Source organism: Desmodus rotundus, chromosome 8 (genome assembly GCF_022682495.2).
Source record: "Desmodus rotundus isolate HL8 chromosome 8, HLdesRot8A.1, whole genome shotgun sequence".
In the NCBI taxonomy this organism is placed as follows: Eukaryota; Metazoa; Chordata; class Mammalia; order Chiroptera; family Phyllostomidae; genus Desmodus; species Desmodus rotundus.
In genome coordinates, this window is record NC_071394.1 from 93,480,146 (window position 1) to 93,500,660 (window position 20,515).

At 43.5% G+C, this 20,515-nt stretch overlaps 1 protein-coding gene and 1 long non-coding RNA gene across 2 annotated transcripts in view; one reads left to right on the forward strand and one right to left on the reverse strand.

Annotated features, from left to right (window-relative positions):
• Positions 1-7,282: 7,282 nt before the first annotated feature.
• On the reverse strand, positions 7,283-12,493 carry LOC123479385 (uncharacterized). Its single transcript, XR_006654989.2, has 3 exons — positions 12,350-12,493; positions 9,599-9,769; positions 7,283-8,433 (listed from the first exon to the last, which is right to left on the reverse strand). It is a non-coding gene; the product is annotated as an uncharacterized lncRNA (long non-coding RNA).
• Positions 12,494-12,862: 369 nt separating this feature from the next.
• Positions 12,863-20,515, forward strand: part of LMCD1 (LIM and cysteine rich domains 1) — a 57,724-nt gene continuing 50,071 nt past the window's right edge. Inside the window, exon 1 of the mRNA XM_024556705.3 lies at positions 12,863-13,029. Within this exon, the coding sequence (XP_024412473.2) occupies positions 12,988-13,029 (42 nt within the window). The 5' untranslated portion in view covers positions 12,863-12,987. The remainder of the gene's footprint in view (positions 13,030-20,515) is intronic.

Below are 20,515 nucleotides of genomic sequence, written 5' to 3' on the forward strand. Positions count from 1 at the left end.
ATGGCGGTGGCAGTAGTGAATATGATGGTGATGGTGATAACTGCAGCATTACACAAACAGAGTAGTACTAGCTTTTGTCAAGAAGAGGCAGTACCATTGTCATTATATTGAGTTTAGGTCAATTCATTGGATTCTGAGGCTCACTATTCTCGAGTCTGGAAAGAAAGGAGACATCTTTATTGGAAATGAGACATTGGGTAAAAAGAATCCCTTTGGGAAAGGAGATGATGTCTGAACAAATCCTGTGGTAACTGCAGAATACCAAGTAGAACTGACTGGGAGACATACAGAAACATGATTCACATGCCCTCGTTGAGAATGGGTGGCATAAACCCACAGTGCCTGTGGGCACAGAATCACCTCATACCATGTGAGAGATGCCTTGAGAAGCTGCTGAGGGAGCTCACCATTGTATTCACGGCTGTACGGCTCAAACTGAGTCACTGTAGAAATTCAGTGATATCTCTGGCGATAGAAGACGGATCACTCACAAGCAAGCCTGAATCATTACCACCCCTAGAACTATCCACATCCCTGGCCAAACTTAGATACTACTCAATTTTTAGATGAATCATTTCTAAATTAAGCATGAGGATTTCCAAATTAGCTCAAAATGATCTAACATCTGGACAAGAGATACATATTACTGAGTTAGAGGAAGAGACATACGGAGTGAGAAAAAATAGAGAGAAGGCTATGTTCTCTAAGAAAACAATTTTCTTTCGAAAGATTGGGTCTATTTTTACAAAAATGACTGACTCACTTTATTTTTCTGATCATTGAGAAGGAAAGAGAGTATGTGTAATGGATTGCTTTACAACCAAATAAAGATGTCATGTGGACATTAGGCTTTCTAATTCTAGCTACATTTATATTATTCTAGCTACATTTAAAACACACATGCAAGCACAAGATTAGTTCATTTCTCAGTCGGATTTCCTAAGGTCTTTCTATTGTTATGAATAACTTCCCGCAAAGCTTTCTCATGCCTTCTGGGATGCAGGGATATAGCTCACCCCAAGATACTCTCTGACCTGGTTACCCCAAGTTCTCTCTCTTGTTCCCATGGGCTGCAAACCTCTCACTACAGGGCTCTTGGCTCTTTGGGAATACATTAGAAAAGTCCAGAGGCTCTCTTTGCCCTGACTTTTCAGTGCCCTTTGTTATAGGTTTCCCAGTTCCAGGGCCTCTGGGGGTGGGCAGGGGGAAGCATTCATGGTTATTACCCTGAGCTCTGGAAGTAAGACAGATCAGGGTTCAACTCCTGGCTCTGCCACTTCACTCTACAAGACTACCGACAAGTGGCTTATCCTTTTGGAGCCTCAGCTTCATCACCTGTGAAATGGGAATGGTTAGAGTCCCTAACTGAAGACTATTGGGAGGGTTAAGTGCGACCATATTTGTAAAGGACTTGGCTCAGTGCCTGGCTACATGGCAAGAGCTCCACAAATGTTAGCTCTTAATCTTTCTAATGGAGGAGTATTTGGAGTTATTTATTTATACACCCCAGGACTTAAGCCATTTGAATCTGATTTTTAGGTAATAAAACTGTAATCTCCAGCCAAACTAAACTTTTCCTCAGGGCCCAGGCTTTTCCTATCATAACACTTCCCATTTATCACCTTTTGTTGTAATTGCTTGTTTAAGAATCTCTTCCCAAGGAGAATAGATCCTGTGAATCTTTTTTCACTGCTGTATGCCCAACACCCAAGAGAGCTCTTGGAACAGAAAGAAATATGCAGTAGTAATTTGTTGAATGACTGAAAGAGTGAACAACCAATGGACCAATGGAATGACAGACTGAATGACTGAACCATAGACCAAATGACTGAATGACCAACGGAGTGACTGAATGAATGGGTCATCTAAATTCAACTGAATGATATGAAAATACTTCCCTAGCATGACAAAAGATGAGACTACTAAATACAAGATTTTAACTTGAAAAGATAGGATCATTGGGGGATGGGTGGAATATGTAACTGTTTTTGAATATTTTAGAGTTCAATTCTTTCCTCCCCCCATCAGTGATGGCGTAGATGTTAATACCCTCCTGGAAAACATTACTCACTCCACACTCATGTGACCCTCAAATTGCACATGCCCTCCCCCAACCTCCATCATAATCCAGGATCTACTTGACAGCTTCTGGCCTCTGCATGTCTATCCATGTCAGATGACATCATGGCCAAACCATGCATCTTGAGCTGTGAGAACAACTGGGGGAATCAACAGGAAGCCCTAGAGCTTCCACCAAATGATTTCTGATAACTAAGAATCTTTCCTGAAATCTCCCACCCACCCCTTTCTTCTGGGTGAGCTCATCCAGTCTTTCCAGAAAGGCTGATCAGTGGCAAGGCATTGCTGGACTTTGTCAGGGGGATTTGGTGTCTTCATACCTTGTTCATCAGACACAGGATACACTCATCTTTCAGGAGCTCTGGAAATCTGCCCATGGACGTCTGGACATTCTGTTGCATTCCCAAAGGGCCTATTAGGATGTACATGGTTAAGCCATAGAAGATCCAAATTGTTTTTAAATCAAAACCTGCCTCAAAGGAACTTACTTAAAATGACCATTGAGCAGTATTTTGCTTATCCTATCCTTCTTCAAAGAATATATGGTTGTAATAAAATAAGTGAAACATTTAATGCTATTTTTCAGGTAAAAGGGAAGTAAAAGACTCCCAATCCAGGCTGATCAAAACCCTAATGGTCACTGGGAAGATTTTCTAAGAAAACCAAACATGGTGACTACCCACCTGGCAGTTAGTAAATAATAATCACACAGCGGCCAGGTATCAAACACCTTTTCCATGCCAGGCACTAGATGGCATGCTTTCTATATATTAGAACATCTAATCTGTATAGCCGTACTATGAGGCTGGTATTCTTGCTTCCTGATACGGAGAGGTAAACTGAGGTTCTCAGCAAGTACCCAAGCAGGAATTTGAAGTAAATTTGTCTGACATCAAAGCTGGGCCCTTATCCTTCCACAGGTTATACCACAGTTACCAAGGTTGGAGGGAAGGGTGACTGCCAATAAGGTGGAATGGAATAGTGGAACACCGGCAGAATAAAACAATGCCTAAAATCTGGAGGAAAGAATGGAGAGAAGACTTCATGAATCATGTGAGAAGGGGAGAGCCCCTCCAATAGGTTCCAAAGGCTGGAAAGTACAGATGAGTTGACAGCTCTAGGAAGACAGATGTCAACCCAAGGGAACCAAGCACCTTCTAACAATGACAGCTGTCCAAAAGTGCTGGAACTGAATGGTGACAAAATGACCTTTTGGCCATGGAAAGCATTCAAGCAGAGGATAGGAAACATCCTGTAGGTTGCCACAGAAGAGAGAGTGGGATACCTTTCAGGTCCTGTCCTATTCCCAGTCCCTCTGTTTGCTTTGGCTAAATGCTCACTAATCATCTAAGAAAGCCCACCCTTGCCTGCACTCAACCATTATCTGTCACTGACATGCACAACCAGTCCAACATGACAGTTTCATCTCCTTGAGGATAGAGGAAACAACCATGAGGAACTGTTATTCTGAACCTATTTGTGATAAACAAGAAAGAATTGAGTAGGCATTACAAAGGAGAGGAATCTTGGAAAGGAAAGAAACTATGAGTATTACTGTGTGGCAAGAAATGAGTTGAGTGCTTTATACAGGTTCCCTCCCTAAAGGTGGGTACCACCCTCTTGAGCTAGGGCTGATCATTTCCATTTGAAAGCTAGAACAATCTAAGAGAAAGGTTACTTGTTCATGGCCACGTAGCTAATATGTGGTAGAACCAGGGTTCAAACTCAGATATGCCAGACTTCAAAACCCTCACTCTTTTCTCAATAGTATGTTGCCAAACCCAATGAGTGAGCTGGAGGCTGGGAGGGGCACTGAGAGAATGGTACTGAGGAGAGGTAGATTTTGATGGATGAAAATAGGAATAATAAGGCTGCAGCATGGGGTGAGGCACAAGGAAGTAGGTCAAAATGGGATGCTCAGACAGGTCAATTTAATCATTGAGAACAGAAAAGAGACAGCAAGGAAATGGATCAAGCCAGACATCACAATTCAATATAATTTCAGCCTTGAGCCTAAGCACAGGACTGGTCCCAAATCACAAATGATGCAGGTTCACACACAGGACCTCAGATATTTTAATCTGAACAAAACCCACACATGTCAAGTCTGCCCCAAAGGTAACATCCTGAAACATCTTCACCATTGTTTTCCAGCATGGGATGATTTCAATATCCCATGAGGAGATGTTACCGGGTAACACAGGTTCATGAGGCTTGGGGAAATTTAAGTGCCAGCATGGCAAACAGAATGGAAAATGTGATAATGAGAAAACATGTTAATGGCAACTTTAACTATACTGATTTTTATCTCTTGTCTCCTAAATTCTGAGAAACAGTGCCACAATGCTCTCCCCACCCCTCACTAATTAGATTTTCTGATAGGTTGAGTAGGTCTGATTTTCCCCATTATCTGATGAGTAGAATCTATTCTTAAATTAAATTTCATTCTAAATAGTCCCCATAATTAGATTGTTGAGGGTTACCTACAATTAGACCAGAGGTGTTAAGTGTGTAAGTGTGGCAGGAGGGGATGAAATTTTTCTTACTTCCATGCTAAGGATGCAGACCCTATAGGGTAGGGATTACATGTGACTACCATAGTGTGGCACATGGTAGACACCCCAAGAAATGGTTGCTGTGCTTTCATTGTTGTTTTGGAGGTTTTATCAGTACTAGCTTTGGAGTCTGGTTCATGCAGGTCCAAATTCTGGCTCCGCAACCTGAATTGTGACCTTAGTAAAATTACTTAGTGTCACTAGGACTCAGTGTGCTCTTCCGTAAAATGGGGATAAAACCACCTTCCTCAGGAAGGTGTTAGGAGGATACAATAAACTGCCCTTGGGTAGAAACTGGCAAATTCATTCTGATGGTAGCTCAGAAATGGCACTTGGTACCAATTTTCCTGGGCATGCCTGTTGAAGCTAGAAAATCTCTCCTTTGATAGGCCACTATAATCCCACTATCCAGCCCCCTCCAAGCCAGTCCACCTTTCCCAAAACACCTTCCTCCAAAGATCAAAACTGTTCTAAGACTTGAAACTTGGAGCATCAGTACTATCCCCTAACCCTATATAGTGAGTCAAACCAACACTTCATTCCCAGTGGGCATGTAGAACACAATATGTATTTTGCTACATCTTAGCTGCAAACTCCATGCATGTCAACAAATTAGTGATTCGAGCTAAGAAAGAGGGTCCATATCAGCAAATTGCTGCACATTCCCCAGTGTCTCACAGTCAAGCCTCATCCCCAAAGATTCAGGAATAGATTCATGTTAGTTGGCACCCTGGCATAGAAACACTCTACATTTGGAAAGGCCATCAGGGCTTACACCTGCTTCTGCATAGAGCCCACACTTACTCCTCACAATAAGCCCTATTTTTACAGATGAGCAGACCGAGGCACAGGGAGTTAAATACCTACAGTCACTGGCAGTTGCCAAAGGACAACTCCACAATCTTCTCATGATGCAAGAGCAGCAAGCAGACCTGCCCAGAAGGAGGCCCCCCAGATTTCTGTCTTGCCTCTCCCAGCACCTCTAACCGGTTTTCTATTCTAATTGCCAAAGCCCAAATCCTCTTAATGAATTCACATGCCAATAGACAAAAAGAGTGTAAGAAACACACAGGGCAGTCTATAGCTCAACCTAGTGAAGGCTGCATAGGCATCATCTAAAATCCACTTTTGCTCCATGTAGGTCAGGGTTCTCCATGGAAACCCTCAAAGGAGAAACTGAAGGGAGTTTAATGAAGGGGCTATTGATGAAGGAGAAAACTGGGTTCAATGAATTCACTAAGGAGGAGGAAGCACCCCAGGAGCCAGTGACAGCAGGAGACAGGGACTACCCCAGGCCCTGAAGTGGTCAAGGGAGAGAGCTGTTTCAGGCTGCCAGAGCTGTGGCTACAGGTAGAAAATATCATGACTTTTAAAACCCAGGCCAACAGGGGAGAGGTGGGGAGATTTGATATACCCACCTCTGATCTCCTGCCAGAGCCTCTCCTGCTGGCTGAACCTGATGGGAAGACAGCAAAGGAGCCTGTTTCTGGAGTCCTGGCTCAGCCTCCCTGGCAGAGCTGGAGGACGAGGGGAAGAAGTGAATCTGGGGGGCCGTGAGGGACAACAAGAATGGTCCCCAGGGTCTGGAGTCGCATCTCTCCACACCAATCCAGGCTAAGCCCTCACTCTGAAGCCCGGCATCTCCTCAATGATCCCAGCTGGGTTTGGATCCCAACCCGCTCTGAGACTTTAAGCAGAGCTTCAGTTTCTCACCTGCAAAGAGGAATCACAACATCTACCACCTGGAGTTGTTTCATGGATCAAAATAGTTTAACCTCTGCTCCAGAAGTACTCACCACAGTGGCAATTTCTGGCCTGTTCATGAGTAGCGCTTCCTTTGTCTGCGACACCTTAGCAAGGCTGCAGTGGTAGCGGTTGCTCTCAGAGTTCACTCTGCCGCCCAAGGATGACAAGAAGATGTCAGAGAGTAAGCCAAGAAAGACAAAGACCCAGTGAACAAATATGGGGAAAGGCCAAAAGTGAAGAAACCGTCCAAAGTCAAAGTTTGGGACAAGCTAATAACCTACTCTACTTTGATAAAGCAACATGACAAACTCTGTAAGAAGTTCTCAGCTATAAGCTTAAAACCCCACTTGTTTTCTCTGAGAGATTGAAGATCCACAGTTCCTTGGCCAGGGCAACCCTTCAGGCACTCCTTAGTAAAGTACTGATCCAACTGGTTTCAAAGCACAGAGCCCAAGTAATTTACACCAGACACACGAAGGGTGGGGACGCCCCAGCTGCTGGTGAAGATGCATGTATGACAGGTCCCACCAGCTATACATTTTGAAAAATAAAACTATTAAACAAATTTTTTGAAATATACAATCTAGCCTCCAAAAGTATTGAGGGCACATGGAAAATACCAGGCACGTGTTCACTTAACCTGTTCACTACTGCTACCCAAACAGGGGTCGCTGCAGAAAGCCAGATAAGGATTTGCTCAAACATACACACATACACGCATACACACACACAGAGGATGGATAGGCTGGCTGAGTGCAGCATTAAATATTATACCCATACAAATTAAATATGCCACATGGTTCAGTCCTGCAGAACCATACCTAGGATCCTTTTTTTGATAACAGTAAATGCTACTTTAAAAAGGAGATACTCAACTCATGTAATTTATTGCCACAGAAAGCTTTAAGAATTAAGAGGACCAAAAGTATTTCTTTTAAAAAGAGGTACCGAACTTCTTCACTCCAAGAAATAGCAGAGAACTAAATCTTTAAAACAGACCCAAGAATCGTGAAAATGAAAGTGTTTTCTGTGCAGTGTAACAATGGACCACAAATTTAGCAGCTTAGAATACTCATTTATCATCTGATAGTTTCCATGGTTTCCATTACGGAGGAGTTTAGACATGGCTTAGTGGGGTCCCCTGCTCAGTGTCTCACACAGCTACAGTCCAGGTATCAGCTGGGGCCGGGCTCTCCTCTGACGTTTGGATCCTCTTTCAAGTTCATGTGGTTGTTGGCAGAATCCATTTCCTTACAGATGTAGAACTCATGGCAGCTTCTTTAAGGCCAGCAGGATCTAAACAGAGATTTCTCCTTACCCTCTTTTAAAGGGCTCACCCGATTAAGTCAGGCCCACTCAAGATAATCTCCCTTTTGATTAACCTATGAGGGACTTCACATTGCTAAATCCCTTCACTTTTGCCAAAAGGCACAATATAATCCTGGGAGTGAAATCCCACCACCTCTGCCTCATTCTATTGATTAGAAGAACCTTAGAGTTCTGCCCATGCAGATAGTTATAGATGAACATGCGAATACACTTTGTAAGGCAGGGAGAGTAAAGATTATTATCCTTATTTATCAGAGACCCAGAGACTCTCTTTAATGCATTGCCCAGATCAGTGAGCTCGCCCCCATGATGGAGCCAAAAGACTGAGGTTGCCTGGGTCTAAATCTTGTGTTCTTTCCACTCCCTTGTCTACCTGCAAAGAAGGGAATGGCTCCATCGCATCATCAGGTGGGATGTATATCTGATCCTCCGGGCAAATGGACACTTGCTCCCAGTACATAATAATAAATCTGAGTTGTAAGTGGCCTTGCAGATGGTGGTCAGCCACACCATTTTTAGCAAAGCTAGGATCAAAATGCAGGGCTCTGGACTCCTGATCCAGTGCTCCTTCACAATGGGCAGATCTCTTTGTGTCTTTCACGGTCCCTGTCAAAGACAGGCCACAAGGCAGAATACTTGGGTCCAACAATCATGTTTTGTTTTTATCCAGATGTTTCAGCCTTCAAGCCAAAGCCTTTCTTGATCTAGGAGGGCATCCAAAAATCTGGAGAAAATTAAATAGTTATTCTAAAATTAAAGTCACTGTAAGAATGGCAGGAAAGAAACCAAAATTTTTAAGTTGTGAACAATTCACATATATATGGTATAAATGATGGTCTAAGTCGACACAAATTAAGATATACTATGTGGTTCATGGTGTACATGGTAGGGCAAACCTAGGTTTACAGTTGTTCATGTGGAAAATAATACATTAATAATAACAATACAAGAATAAACTGTGTTTTGCACACTTACAACTATAATCCTATTTTTGCCCCACCCTGCATTTATATCAATTAATACACATTAAAATATACTATGTGGTTCATGGATTATTTATATCTACCAACTCTTAAGTATAGAGTGTTTTTATGAACACAATGTTTTTTAAAAATCATAACCAAAAGAAGCATCATCACTCAACTAAGCCATGCTTGCCACACTGTAACAATAAAAATATCATTGTGAGCTAGGATTATTGGGGATTTCCTAAAGTGTCTGGCATGAAACCAAAAGATCTGGGTTCAAGGTTTTGCTTGGCCTCTTTCTAGCTTTGTGACTTTGGGCAAGTGACTGTCCCTCCCAGCAAAGTGCTAGAAACACAGAATAGACCAGGCACTTAGCTATGAGTCCCCAGCCTCTTGGTCTCACCATCTGATAATGAGGGGTTGGGTGTCCTTGCTGGGTGTTAAATAGTAAATCAGATATTGCCACGCCCCTGCTTAAAACTCTATAACTCTCTGTCCAATATGGTAGCCACTGGCCACATGTAGCTATTGAGCATTCACAATGCGCATGATCTCAACTGAGAGGCCCTGCAAATATAAGACACACCAAATTTCAAAGGTGTAGCGTGAAAGAATGTAAAATATCTCAATAATATTTCATGTCAATCACAGATATAAATGACGATGTTTTGGATAAATAAAATATAAATAGTTCACCTGTTTCTTTTCACTTTTTTGTAATGTGGCTACTAGAAACTATGAAATGGCACACATTATGCCTCAGTTGGAAAGCAATGACCTATAGCTTCTCACTGTTGTCAGATAAAAATTTAAACCCCCTTTGTGTGACTTCTGGGCCCAACATGATTTAATCCCTGACTACCTCTCTCAGGTCCTCTCCTGTATACTCCCTGTCCCTTATTACCCTCCAGCCACACTAACCTTATGGTCTCGTTAACATAGCAAGCTCATGTCCAACTTAGGGTCCTTGTCCGCATGACTCCAACCTTCTGGAATGTTCTTTCCAGGGTGGTTCTACTCATAGCTGACTTATTCTCCGTCTTCAGGTCTCAGCTCACATGTCACCTTCATCTTCAAGCCTCCCTGGACCACCTGATATGAAGGAATGGCACATCCAGTGAGTTCCTCCTCCATTTGTTTCCTCCAAGACACTCTTTGCCACACTTAGTTACCTTATCTAATTGTCTGTTTACCTGTGTAATGACTGTCTCTGCCCACTAGAATAGAAGCTGTGTGAGGGCAGGAACCTTTCCTGTCTTATTCACTGTCTTCTGAAGCCACAGCTAGGGGACTAACCCATTGTAGTTCTCAGCTCAATGTTTGTTGAATGAATGAATGAATGAATGATGAAGAGAGCATGAGTCAGAAATCCCAGTTAGGACAAACCCAGTGCTAATGATGAGGACAACACCACCATCTTACTTCAGGTGCCTAATCTTTTGCTTGTCGCCAATCCTCAACAGTCATTTTAGGAGGCGGTGGGGTGTAATCGAAAGGCCACAGTCTGGAGTTAGAAGTTCTGAGTTCAAATTTCAGTTCTGCCACTTACTGGCTGTGTGACCTTGGATAGAGTCCTTGACTGTCCCAGTCTCTGTTTTCTCTCAGACTAGTTGTCCTGAAGTTCAAGTAACAGAGAGCTTTGTCAACCAGAGAGCCCCAGAGATATTTATTACACAATGATGTTCTTGAAGGGTAGAGATTCTTTAATTTACCCGTGTGTCCCCAGCACATAGCACAGGGTTTGGCTAAAGGCAGGTGCCCCAAAACTGCCTGATGGATGAATGAAGCTTCAAGTAACTCCCAGACCCACACAGTAATGAACTTTGGAGAAGTCAGATCTCTCTACTATTCCAGCCTGGAAAAGAGACCCTGTTTTTTTTTCCCAAAGAGAAGCAAATGGACCTCAGAGTTGGAGTGAGGCTGAGGTGTAATGGCCACATTGCCTCCATTTTCCAGAACAGTCCCAGATTAGAGCAGTCTGTCCAGGTGTCCGGCCAAGTTGAAAGTGTCAGAATCAGCATCCTCAGCTGGGAGAGAGAAAGCTCTAGCAGGGAGCGGGATCACCTGTCTGGCACAACAGGCTCTTTTACAGAAAGGAGATAAGAGGGCCACTCCAAGCAGTAGCTCCCGATCCTCACACTCTGAGACACAGCCATAATATCTGACCCCTTAATTGAAACTGAGGCCAAAGGTAAAAATAAGGAGAGGGGAAGGAGGTCTTGGGTTTGGAGCTAACAGTGTTAAAGTTAATAAAATTAGAACTATTCTGTGGAACAACAATTTCTCAAGATGAGGCATGAAGGTGCCTGGGAAGGGAGTGGGAAATGACTTCACTGGAAAGGCTTCTGCCTAGTTTGCAAGGGATAAAGCTTGCCTTTGTTATTCTCCTGGCTGCTGTTCCCACACCTCTGAAATATAAAGGCCTTGGGCATGACAACCCAGTACAGCACTATTGTTCCAAGGCTTTGCTACAAAAAGGGCTGCTCACATGGAAACCTCTCTCAGGCCAGGCTTCTGTTGGCTACAGATTATCTTGCACACTGGTTTAACATGCAGCCCACCTTGGAAGCCTGGACAAACCAGACCAGGTGTAGCATTGCACCTTCTCTCCCTAGTCTCACCTTGCCAGCTCACTGCTGATTAAAAGGCTGACACCAACCTCCATTCATTCCACAAATGAGTTCTGAACGTTATCATGTGTGGGTATTGGGGCTAGAGCTGGGAAGCAAGCCAGACAAACCCCAATTAGAGCAGAAATTCATGAAAGAAGAAAAAGGCCATCCCTCCTCTTGGAAAAAGGGAGTCCCAGTCAGAAAGCCCTTTCTGGAAATGTGGAAAAGGAATCACAATTTAGGATCATTGGTTAAGATCTGGGATTGCTGGAGATGATGGTGTGTAAAGAACCAAATGGATGGGGCTTTAGGAAGGAAAAGTGCCTCCAATAAGAAAGTCCTAGAATGTGATCTGCAGCTCCCTGTCCCCCCAAATCAGTCCCACATGATGTACTTTGAAAGAAAACTACCCTCCCATCTCCCTGCAACCTGGTTTTATTTTAGCCCACTTGAGCCCTGGTTTCTAGCAGGTGGGACTACCAATGTGGGTTACAGGATGACACTCACATGACATCAGTTTTCTCTCCAGGGTGAAAAGGGGCTGTGTTTCAACCTCCATCCAGGCAGGGAAAATGACTCTGGAAACCCAGGTCTATGGAATTGGCTCAGTAGAGGAATGGGGATTCATAGGCAAACAACATGGCATAGTGAGGGAAGAGCTGGCCAGGGCTCTCCGGGAGTTATGTTAGATGCTGCAGCACAAATTTCATAGACTATGGCTTTATCCTGTGTCCCTTCTCCCCAGGTGAGTTCTTGCTCGCTGTCTAGGGTTAAAGCCTTGCTGAAGAGTTCAACTTTAGTCCAGTTAACCTCTGTGGTCATATTTTCTCATGTGTCAAATGGGAGTGATCGTGTGCATCGTAATAATGAGATGACTACAAGGACGCAGTAAGAAAGCATGCTGGTAAGGAGTGAAGGTGTACATCTTAGCATTTATAAAATCAGGGCACTCTTCTCTTCCTCGCTGAATCAGAAGGACTTACAACAGAGCAAGTTAGGAAAAGCATATTAATACTTCACAAACACTATGTTAAAAATTCATAACTCGCTGGACTCTCACCTCCTCTCTGGTGATTGGAGAATTTGCCCAGGTTTGGGAAGCGTTAGCCAGCAGGGCAATGCCCCTGCATACCACCTGCCTCCCCTCTGCTCGCACCCCTCCCGCGACAAGCAGAAAGGGTGGGAGGGGAACCCAGCTCAGCTTTTATTTTTGGATCCAACTCACTAAAAATACCTCCGCCTTCCTGTTTGATCACTCTCCCTTCTGACCTGAATGAATCGCGGACCCAGCGGCCCGCCCCACCCTCTGTCGGTTGTCCTTTAAAGGAGAAGGGCGTGGGGACGAATTCCTGCTGCTCCGGGGACAGACGCGAGCGGACAGGCCAGGCAGGGGCCGCCGCACTGACGTCAGGGAAGCTCTCGCTCTGCTGTAGCCTCAGGCCTGGCCCTGGATTCCTAAAGGGAGAGGGGGGGAGCGGCGCGCTGGGATTGGCTGGCCTAGTGCGAGCGCCCGCGTGGATTGGCTGGCGTGGTTTTAGAGGGAGTCCCACTCTCCAATTAAAGGGCCCGCCGCGCCCCGCGGCGCGCAGAGCTCCTCCTGGGCCCGCGAACTTGGCCATTCAACCACCGCTGTCCCAGCTGAGCGCCGTCGCGCCTCTGCCTGAGAAGCCGGGCGCTGTTTCTCCAGCCCAGAAGAAGATGGCAAAGGTGACCAAGGACCTCAACCCAGGAGTTCAGAAGGTGAGCTGCGATTTGTCTGTATTTACCCAGGCACTTTTCCCCGTTTCTCTCTCCCATGTGTTCGTGGAGACTTAGCTAGTAGTGAGAAGGAAACTCATTAAATTCCAGGACCTCACAGAAAACCAAATACTTGGGAATACTTGCTTAAACTAACAGGCAACCCCCGCCGCCACCGCCCCCCCAAAAAAAGGCCTTTGTGTAAAGTATTTGCAATGGATCTTAGTTCTTTGGTGATGCTAATTAAAATTTAGGTAAGGTAAAACCTAATTTTTTACGTGGTAATCCAATGGTCTGTGGCTGGAACCCTTCCTTCTCTCCCTTCCCCCTGCAGCGACTGAGGTGAAGGTTGGGGGGAGAAGGAGTGGCATGTACTATTTACTCACAAGGAATCACCCCTTTTGCCCTCACCTTAGTGTTTCGTGTTTTCCACATACGTTTCTTTAGTTGGTGATGTTGGCAATGGCAGCAGTTCCAGAGCACAGGAACTAATTTCTGTCTCCAGGGTCTGCACGTTTCCCTTTCAAGAAGGGCTGGCCGGGAGCCCAGAAGGTCACGGGTGAATTACTGCCGGAGGGGCCTGCAGCTGTGCCTGTAGCTCCAACACCCACCGGGTACTTACCTGAATGGCGCTGGGAAAGGGGACAGGCTTTCAGAACATGAGCTGGAAGGGAGCAGAGACAGCCTAGGCCAATGGAGAAACTGAGGCCCAGGGTCAGAGAGAGTTGGTGCCAGCAGGCAGCAGAGCATAAGGAGAGCCTTAACATTAAAACCCTGGCCCTGCCACTTCTTAGCTGCACCCTAGTGACCAAGTCATTTTCTTGAATGCCACTTTCCCTGTTTCCAGTGCCAGGATGAGGGTCCCCACCTCCCTCCCCGCAGCAGTAACAGTAATAGTACACTGTGGGTTAATCTCCCAAAGCAGTCTCCTTCCCGCCCGCCCCCTTTTTTAAAAAAGATCTAATAGGCTTTATTGAGGGATTCATGAATCAGGGTAGTATCCTATTTACTAAATAGAGAGGTGCTCCAAGAAGTTCCAAATCAGTTATTTTTAAACTGATTTCAGGGGACTTGGTCTTGCAGGGCAAAGTCCTCCATTTGCCATTACCTGTGGGGTAGACCAAGGGTGGGCGGGGGTGGGGGGAAACTATGTCGGAATCCAAATAAAAATGCAAGCCAGCCATTTAGAGGCACAGCATTCACACGTCTGATTTATAGCTGCACCACTGCACAGCTGACCTTCGCCAACTCCCTCGGAGTCCAGTGGGCCTGTCTTAATGTGTACACCGAGTCAGACTTCATCAGGGCATTTCTCTGGAATGTACCATGCTGCCTTGCATTTGCCAGACTATTTGCAGAATCAAGTCACCTCTCCTTCTATGGAATTCTCATAACACTTTAGACCATTGTAAGATACCTATTAATTTCTACCTAGTAGTGAGTCAGGCATGCACTGCTCTTATTTCTCTACACATCTTTCTAAACTCCTTAAGGGCAAACTTTTCTTGCTCATCTCTGTTCCAGCAAAGCATGTCATACACAATAAGACTCAACAAACCACAAGTGAACCTTTGAATATCCGTTCAGCTAAGACCAGAATGTTCAGCGGACAGTACATTTTGTGCATTATGTTTTTTAACTTGCAGCTCCAGGATGTTTGTGTCTGAACTACCTCCCCAAATCATTCCAAGTAAAAGAGTTCAGGGCTAAATAGGCAGAGTCCCACTGTCCTCTGGAAAGTCAGATGATTTCAGTGGTTTTAGCACCAGCTGACTGATGGTTGCTGTATAACATGAGACAAGGTACATGGAAACCCCCTCCTCTCTGAAAATTAAGACCTCCTCTCTAAAATTAAGTTGGAGGAAGCCTTGTTTTATTTTGTTTTTTGCTTTTATAACTTGATTTCTTTTTTAAGTTAAAGTATAGTTGACATATAATATATTAGTTTTCAGGTGTACAACATTTACAGGATGGGGCAAAAGGAGGTTTATTGTTCATATGGAAAAAATACAATAATTAATAAATAATAACACAAGAATAAACTCTGTGTTTCACATACAACTGTAAACCTACTCTTGCCCCACCCAGCAGTGATCTTATACCTTGTGATGTGATCTCCATGATAAGTCTAGCAACCATCTGTCACTGTACAAAGTTCTTATGATATTTTAACTATATTCCCTTGTCTGTTTTTATTTTTCTTTGCATAGGAGATCATGATTATCTAGGTTAGAGGTGGAATATGTTCTCCTTCTTGTCCCCTCTGGTGCCAACTTTCTCAGCCTGCAAAGGGTTTATTTTTCATTTAGATCCAGTTACAAGCTTAGAGAAAGAATGTGGTGGGTAGAGATGAAAGGACAGATATTTTTTACCTCTTGGGACTGTGATAATCAGTAGGAAGATCGCCACTTTGTAGCTTAACCAATGTCTTCAACTCAAAAAGTCAAGGGAAGGGAGTAGAAGCTTTCCTTGCTGTGCATTACAGCAGTGATTAAACATTGTCTCATATCAACAGCATGCTGAAAACCTTTTATTGCATATTTACTTGTTAAATCTGTAACAGTGGGGGGTTTTATAACATTTGGCTTCAGGATGCATAATCACACTTAGGCATTTCAAAACGACTTCATAGACTCTTAGAGCTGCAAGGGACCTATTTACAAAATGAAAAATGGTTTTAAATGGCATACAAGCTGTCTCCACTGTCCTGCCTGCAAGGGGAGGGGGTGCAGGGAATCCCCAGCAGCTGGAAAGTCATAAAAAGTCTTCAAGAGAGAACACAGAGTAGTCTTGGAGGTCACTAGCCAATTCCAGGTACCATGGGTCACAAACACAGTAGCAAAGCTTAGAAACAGTTAAGTCAAATGCTCCTATTGGATGGCTGTTCTTCAGTTATGTGTTTTTCTACTGGGAAAGAGAGGTTTTGTAGCACAGAGAATCCATGAGAATGATGAAATGGCCAACATTTCTTGGTAACAAAGGGTTTTGAAGGCCAAATGCCATTTCTCTTGGTGGAATCAACCATTATTGTGGATTTGTTCTTCTATTGTTTATTAAGTATATTTAAGAAGTTTGAGTATTAATATTCCTGTAAACAGATCTGGGTTCAAATCCCAGCTCTACCACTTACTAGCTGTGTGCTCTTGAGCAAGGTAATTAACTTCTGAGTCTGTGTCCTTGTCTGAAAATTGAGGAGACAATGTCAGCATCTACCCCCCAAGATGACTGTGATTATTAAATGAGATGATGTATATAAACAGACTCAGCACATGAACCCTGAAACAGAGTTGGCCATTAGTATTGCCGGTGGCAGTTTACTTCCATGGGTATGCGAATGCTGAAAGGAGTCTTTTGGTAAATGAAGGACACCCTTTTCTTCATAACTGCTTTATAACTAGAACAACTAATTTTCTTTCAGTATATCCAAAACCCATTGCTCAGCTGGGACAGGAACCAAAGATCTTGTGTTCATTCTAGCCCAACGGACACAAAATCTGCTTATGCAGAACAAAGTTGGCCAGTCATCATCAAGCATTTCACTCTGGAGTCATAGAACTGTCCTGGAAAGGAACACGGAATTCTTTTCACTTTTGAGATAAGGAAACTGAGGTCCACAGGGCTCAAGCTCCTGATCAGAGATTGCTGAGGTGTGCTGAAGCCTATTAGGCTCTATAAGAATACAGGCCCCTTGGCTGCCAAGGAACTTGCAGGAATTCGGAAAGGACTAGAACAAAGAGATCTAAAAGCATGTACACTGTTGACTGAGCATGTGCCAATGGACTGGCTCCAAAAGGTTCTATTTTTCACCCCTCAGCACAATGTTGGAGGAGCATTCAATGACAGTTCTTCTAAGTGCATTGCCAGGTTCAGCTGGGCGTCTCCCTCCACCCTGTCCACATCACATCCCTCTTGGCTTTCCTGTCCTTCATCTTTCTCCTCCCCTCTGTACTCAGTACTCAGTCCTTCCTGCTTTCACCTCCAGTTCCTTCAGTGTGCAAAACTGCTGGCATGTCGCCTGGGCGAGCCAATCCAACGTAAACACGGCTCCTCGAGAATTGTCGTTGGCTCCCTCAATCTTAAAAATATATTAAGCTGTCACTTAAAAACCTTAATAGCCAAGGCATTGGAGACATGCCCATAGGTGTATAAGCAACTTGGCCCAAAAGAGAGCCTTATTTAAAAAAATAAAAAAGAAAGAGAGAAAAGGAAGAAAAAAATAAATTACCTAAGACCTTCTTAAACGATGTTCAAAAACAGATGCTGAAGCCATTACTTTGCAAATTGCAGATGCTTGTCATGTTATGCAGACATGTCTGACTATGTGGAGCTGGGGGCTAATGACTGACTTTCGCCTGTTGTGATGGGAGGCAGGGAAAGGCCTCATCACAGAGCATCTCTAGGCTTTAATCTAAGCCATTTCAGCTCCAAGACTTTCTCCTTGCCCAGGGCTTACAACAGTTCTACAAGTAGGACAGTGGAAAAATACTTTGCTATTCCCCTCCAAAGATCCTACAATTTAATCTCTCCACATTAACTGACCAAAGGTGACAAGTAAGAAAAAGAATAGCAAAGTCTGGGGACCGAGAAGGAGGGACAGATGCACAGGCCCTTGTGTATCTTTCTTTCCACCCCTACTCCAGCCACTTCCGGTGAGGATAAAGTAAGGAGCAGAGAAGTGAGGGAATATTTCCTCCTGCAAGCCACTAGAGTCAAATTTAGAAGAGGTATTTGATTTGACTTTTAAAAGGAGAATCATTCTTTCTTTCCAAGTTGCATATTCAAAATAACGTGTATAAAATAAAAATATTTCATGTTATTTAAATACAGACCTTGGGAGTTCTTATGTCCCTACTGTTCATCCAATATTGTTTAACTATTTATTCTAAGACTTTCAACTTTTCTGGGAAGGAGTTGAGTCATTATAATAACTGCAGGTATTTTCACCCTGGGTGACTTTGGACATGTCACTTTTCCTAGGAAGTGGCAGCCCATGAATGAGAAATTCTAGTACACTGACCTTTCTTGTACACCAGACTGCTGCCCAAATAACAAATGACTGTGGAAAAATAGACCTAAAAGTCTGTTTCATCGGAAGCAGAATTATAGAATAGCTTTTCAAGACACCCAGAAGAAGAGACAGCTGTTACTTTTTAAGTGCCCTTGTCTGGAAACCTACCCCCCCCCCTTTTATTTGGCTGGTAGCTGCCACAATCTCACCAGATGCAGGGCCAGTCACTTCTGCAGGAGTCCCTCTAGATCATGACATTTCCTTAACTCCTCGTGGGACATTTGGTGTGTCCTGCACCCATCATGGAGCTTTGCAGATATCAATGGTACAGATCTACAGCAGCTCAAGAAATGTTTTCTATAAAGCTTTTATGGAAAGAATTAAACAAGAACGTGGGTCTCATATGTGCCCCTATAGACTTTTTTAGTGGCTGAAATTTACATTTTGCATCTAAGTCCCATTATCTAATGTGTAAATTCAGTTGTTTTCACAAAAACAGAAACAATAATGCAATTACAAAGCCTTGTAAAATTCCCACATCAACTTTTTGAGCCATTGTCTGCTCTTTTGTATGAGAAGCAAACCCTTTTACATTTGCTTTCTTAGAAAAGACATTTTGGCCTTACTTTTACTGTTTATTTGCATTCTTGTCCCCTAAGCACTCTGCAGGAAGAGATTCATCTGTTCTCTGTTAGGACAGACAGGTTTGAGGAAAGGCACAAGAGAGGAAGGAAAGACACTTCTTGAGTGCACACAGGGTGCTTGACATCTTCTCTCATTTCATTTAGCCTTAAGGACTACCATGCAAAATTATTAATGTCCTTTTTACACACGAGTAAATTAGGGCTAAGGGTTTAAATGATTTGCCTAAGATCATATGATGGCAGGTTAAGAACACAAACTCCGTTTTCTCTAATTCCAAAACTTAAGCTCTTTCCACTACAAGAAAAAACAAAGGTTTTCATCAGAAGCAGAAGTCTAGTGGAGAGAGACTATGATTATTACTATGAGTTTCACAGAGATCAAGGTCTTCCTACACAGTGATAGTCTGACTCAGGAATTGCCCAGCATTTGCTGAATGTTACTAGGCATCTGTACCTCTGTCATATCTCTTGGTCACTACCAGGTAATAAACTGCCACCCACACCAAGTCAAAGCCATTTCCCAAGTATATAGACAGCAAGGGCTTTCTGGATTTCACCTGATTCCTGGTTTTCTATGAGACTGGTAGGCTTCTCTAGGGAAGAGTTCTAGGCTAATAGACAATCTGAGGAATCATACAGTGTTATCCTGAAATCACTGAAGAAGCAGTAGCACTTGACAAAAAGGAAAAAAGAAATCCTAGAGATCTCAGGCCCAGAGCTTCCAGGAAACTCTAGCCTAGGAATAAGCTTGTATATCCATGCCTGGTCAGGCTGACTCATGGTCTACCCAATAGCACGTGAATCAGGACCAAGCAAAACATGGCCCAAGCCCCTACCAGGACATGCTTTAAAAGGGAATAAGATCGCTGAGCGGGCAGAAATCAAAGGCTCCATTTGGCAACTCATTCTTCCAGGACAAAGGAGCACCAGGGTTCAGCACATGGTGGCTGTTTCAAATCCACATGATTTCTTTATGGATTGTTTTTCTTTTCCTCCTGTTTTAAAACATTGGCTCCTTTGTAAAACCAATTTTTGGAGAAAATGCAAATGAATTATTATATAAAAGAGCTGAACAGAATCTAGCGATCTGCTTGATCAATCCCTTAATGTTGCGATGGGACATGGGGGAGAAATGGTGTACCCAAAATTTAGCTGTGGCATAATTGAGGGGAACTCTGACTCACAGCATCTTCAATGAATGAAGAAGAAATGGGTATGTTCTGTATTCCATCACTTCCATGCTCAGAATACTGATTTCATGTCCACTTTATACCCTCAAACTTCAGAAGGTCAAGTGAACATTTTGGCTATGAACTTATTAGCTTTGGCCATAAGGTTGAGGCCATTTTGAGGAGTGGTTAATCACATGACCTCTGCGAGCAGACACCTAGATGTGACTCATATGCTGCCATTTGCTAGGTCTGCAACCTTTGCCAAGTCACTTTTTTCTTTCTGGACCTCGTGGTCCTCATTTGAGAGAGAAGAGTTAATAAGTTCTATATTTAAACAATAATTAATGAGATAAAGCACATAAAGTGCCCAGGTGCATAGAAACTACTCAAAAACAATTTCTTCCTGCTGTTATTGGAATCCTCCCCATCAGCACAGAGCAGAAATCTCATAGGTAGTTACATGCTGGAACTTGGAAGACCAAGTCCAGCTTACCTACGTCACATGTGGCTTCTAAGGTATCAGATTGCAGGACCTTCTCTTTGTAGCTAAACTTAGACCTAGCCATAAATATATTCAGGCTTCATCATATGCAAAATCATAACAATGACAACAATTTGCCCTGAGTATCTGGTTGCCACACTTCCAAAAAGCAGCCCTGCCCCTT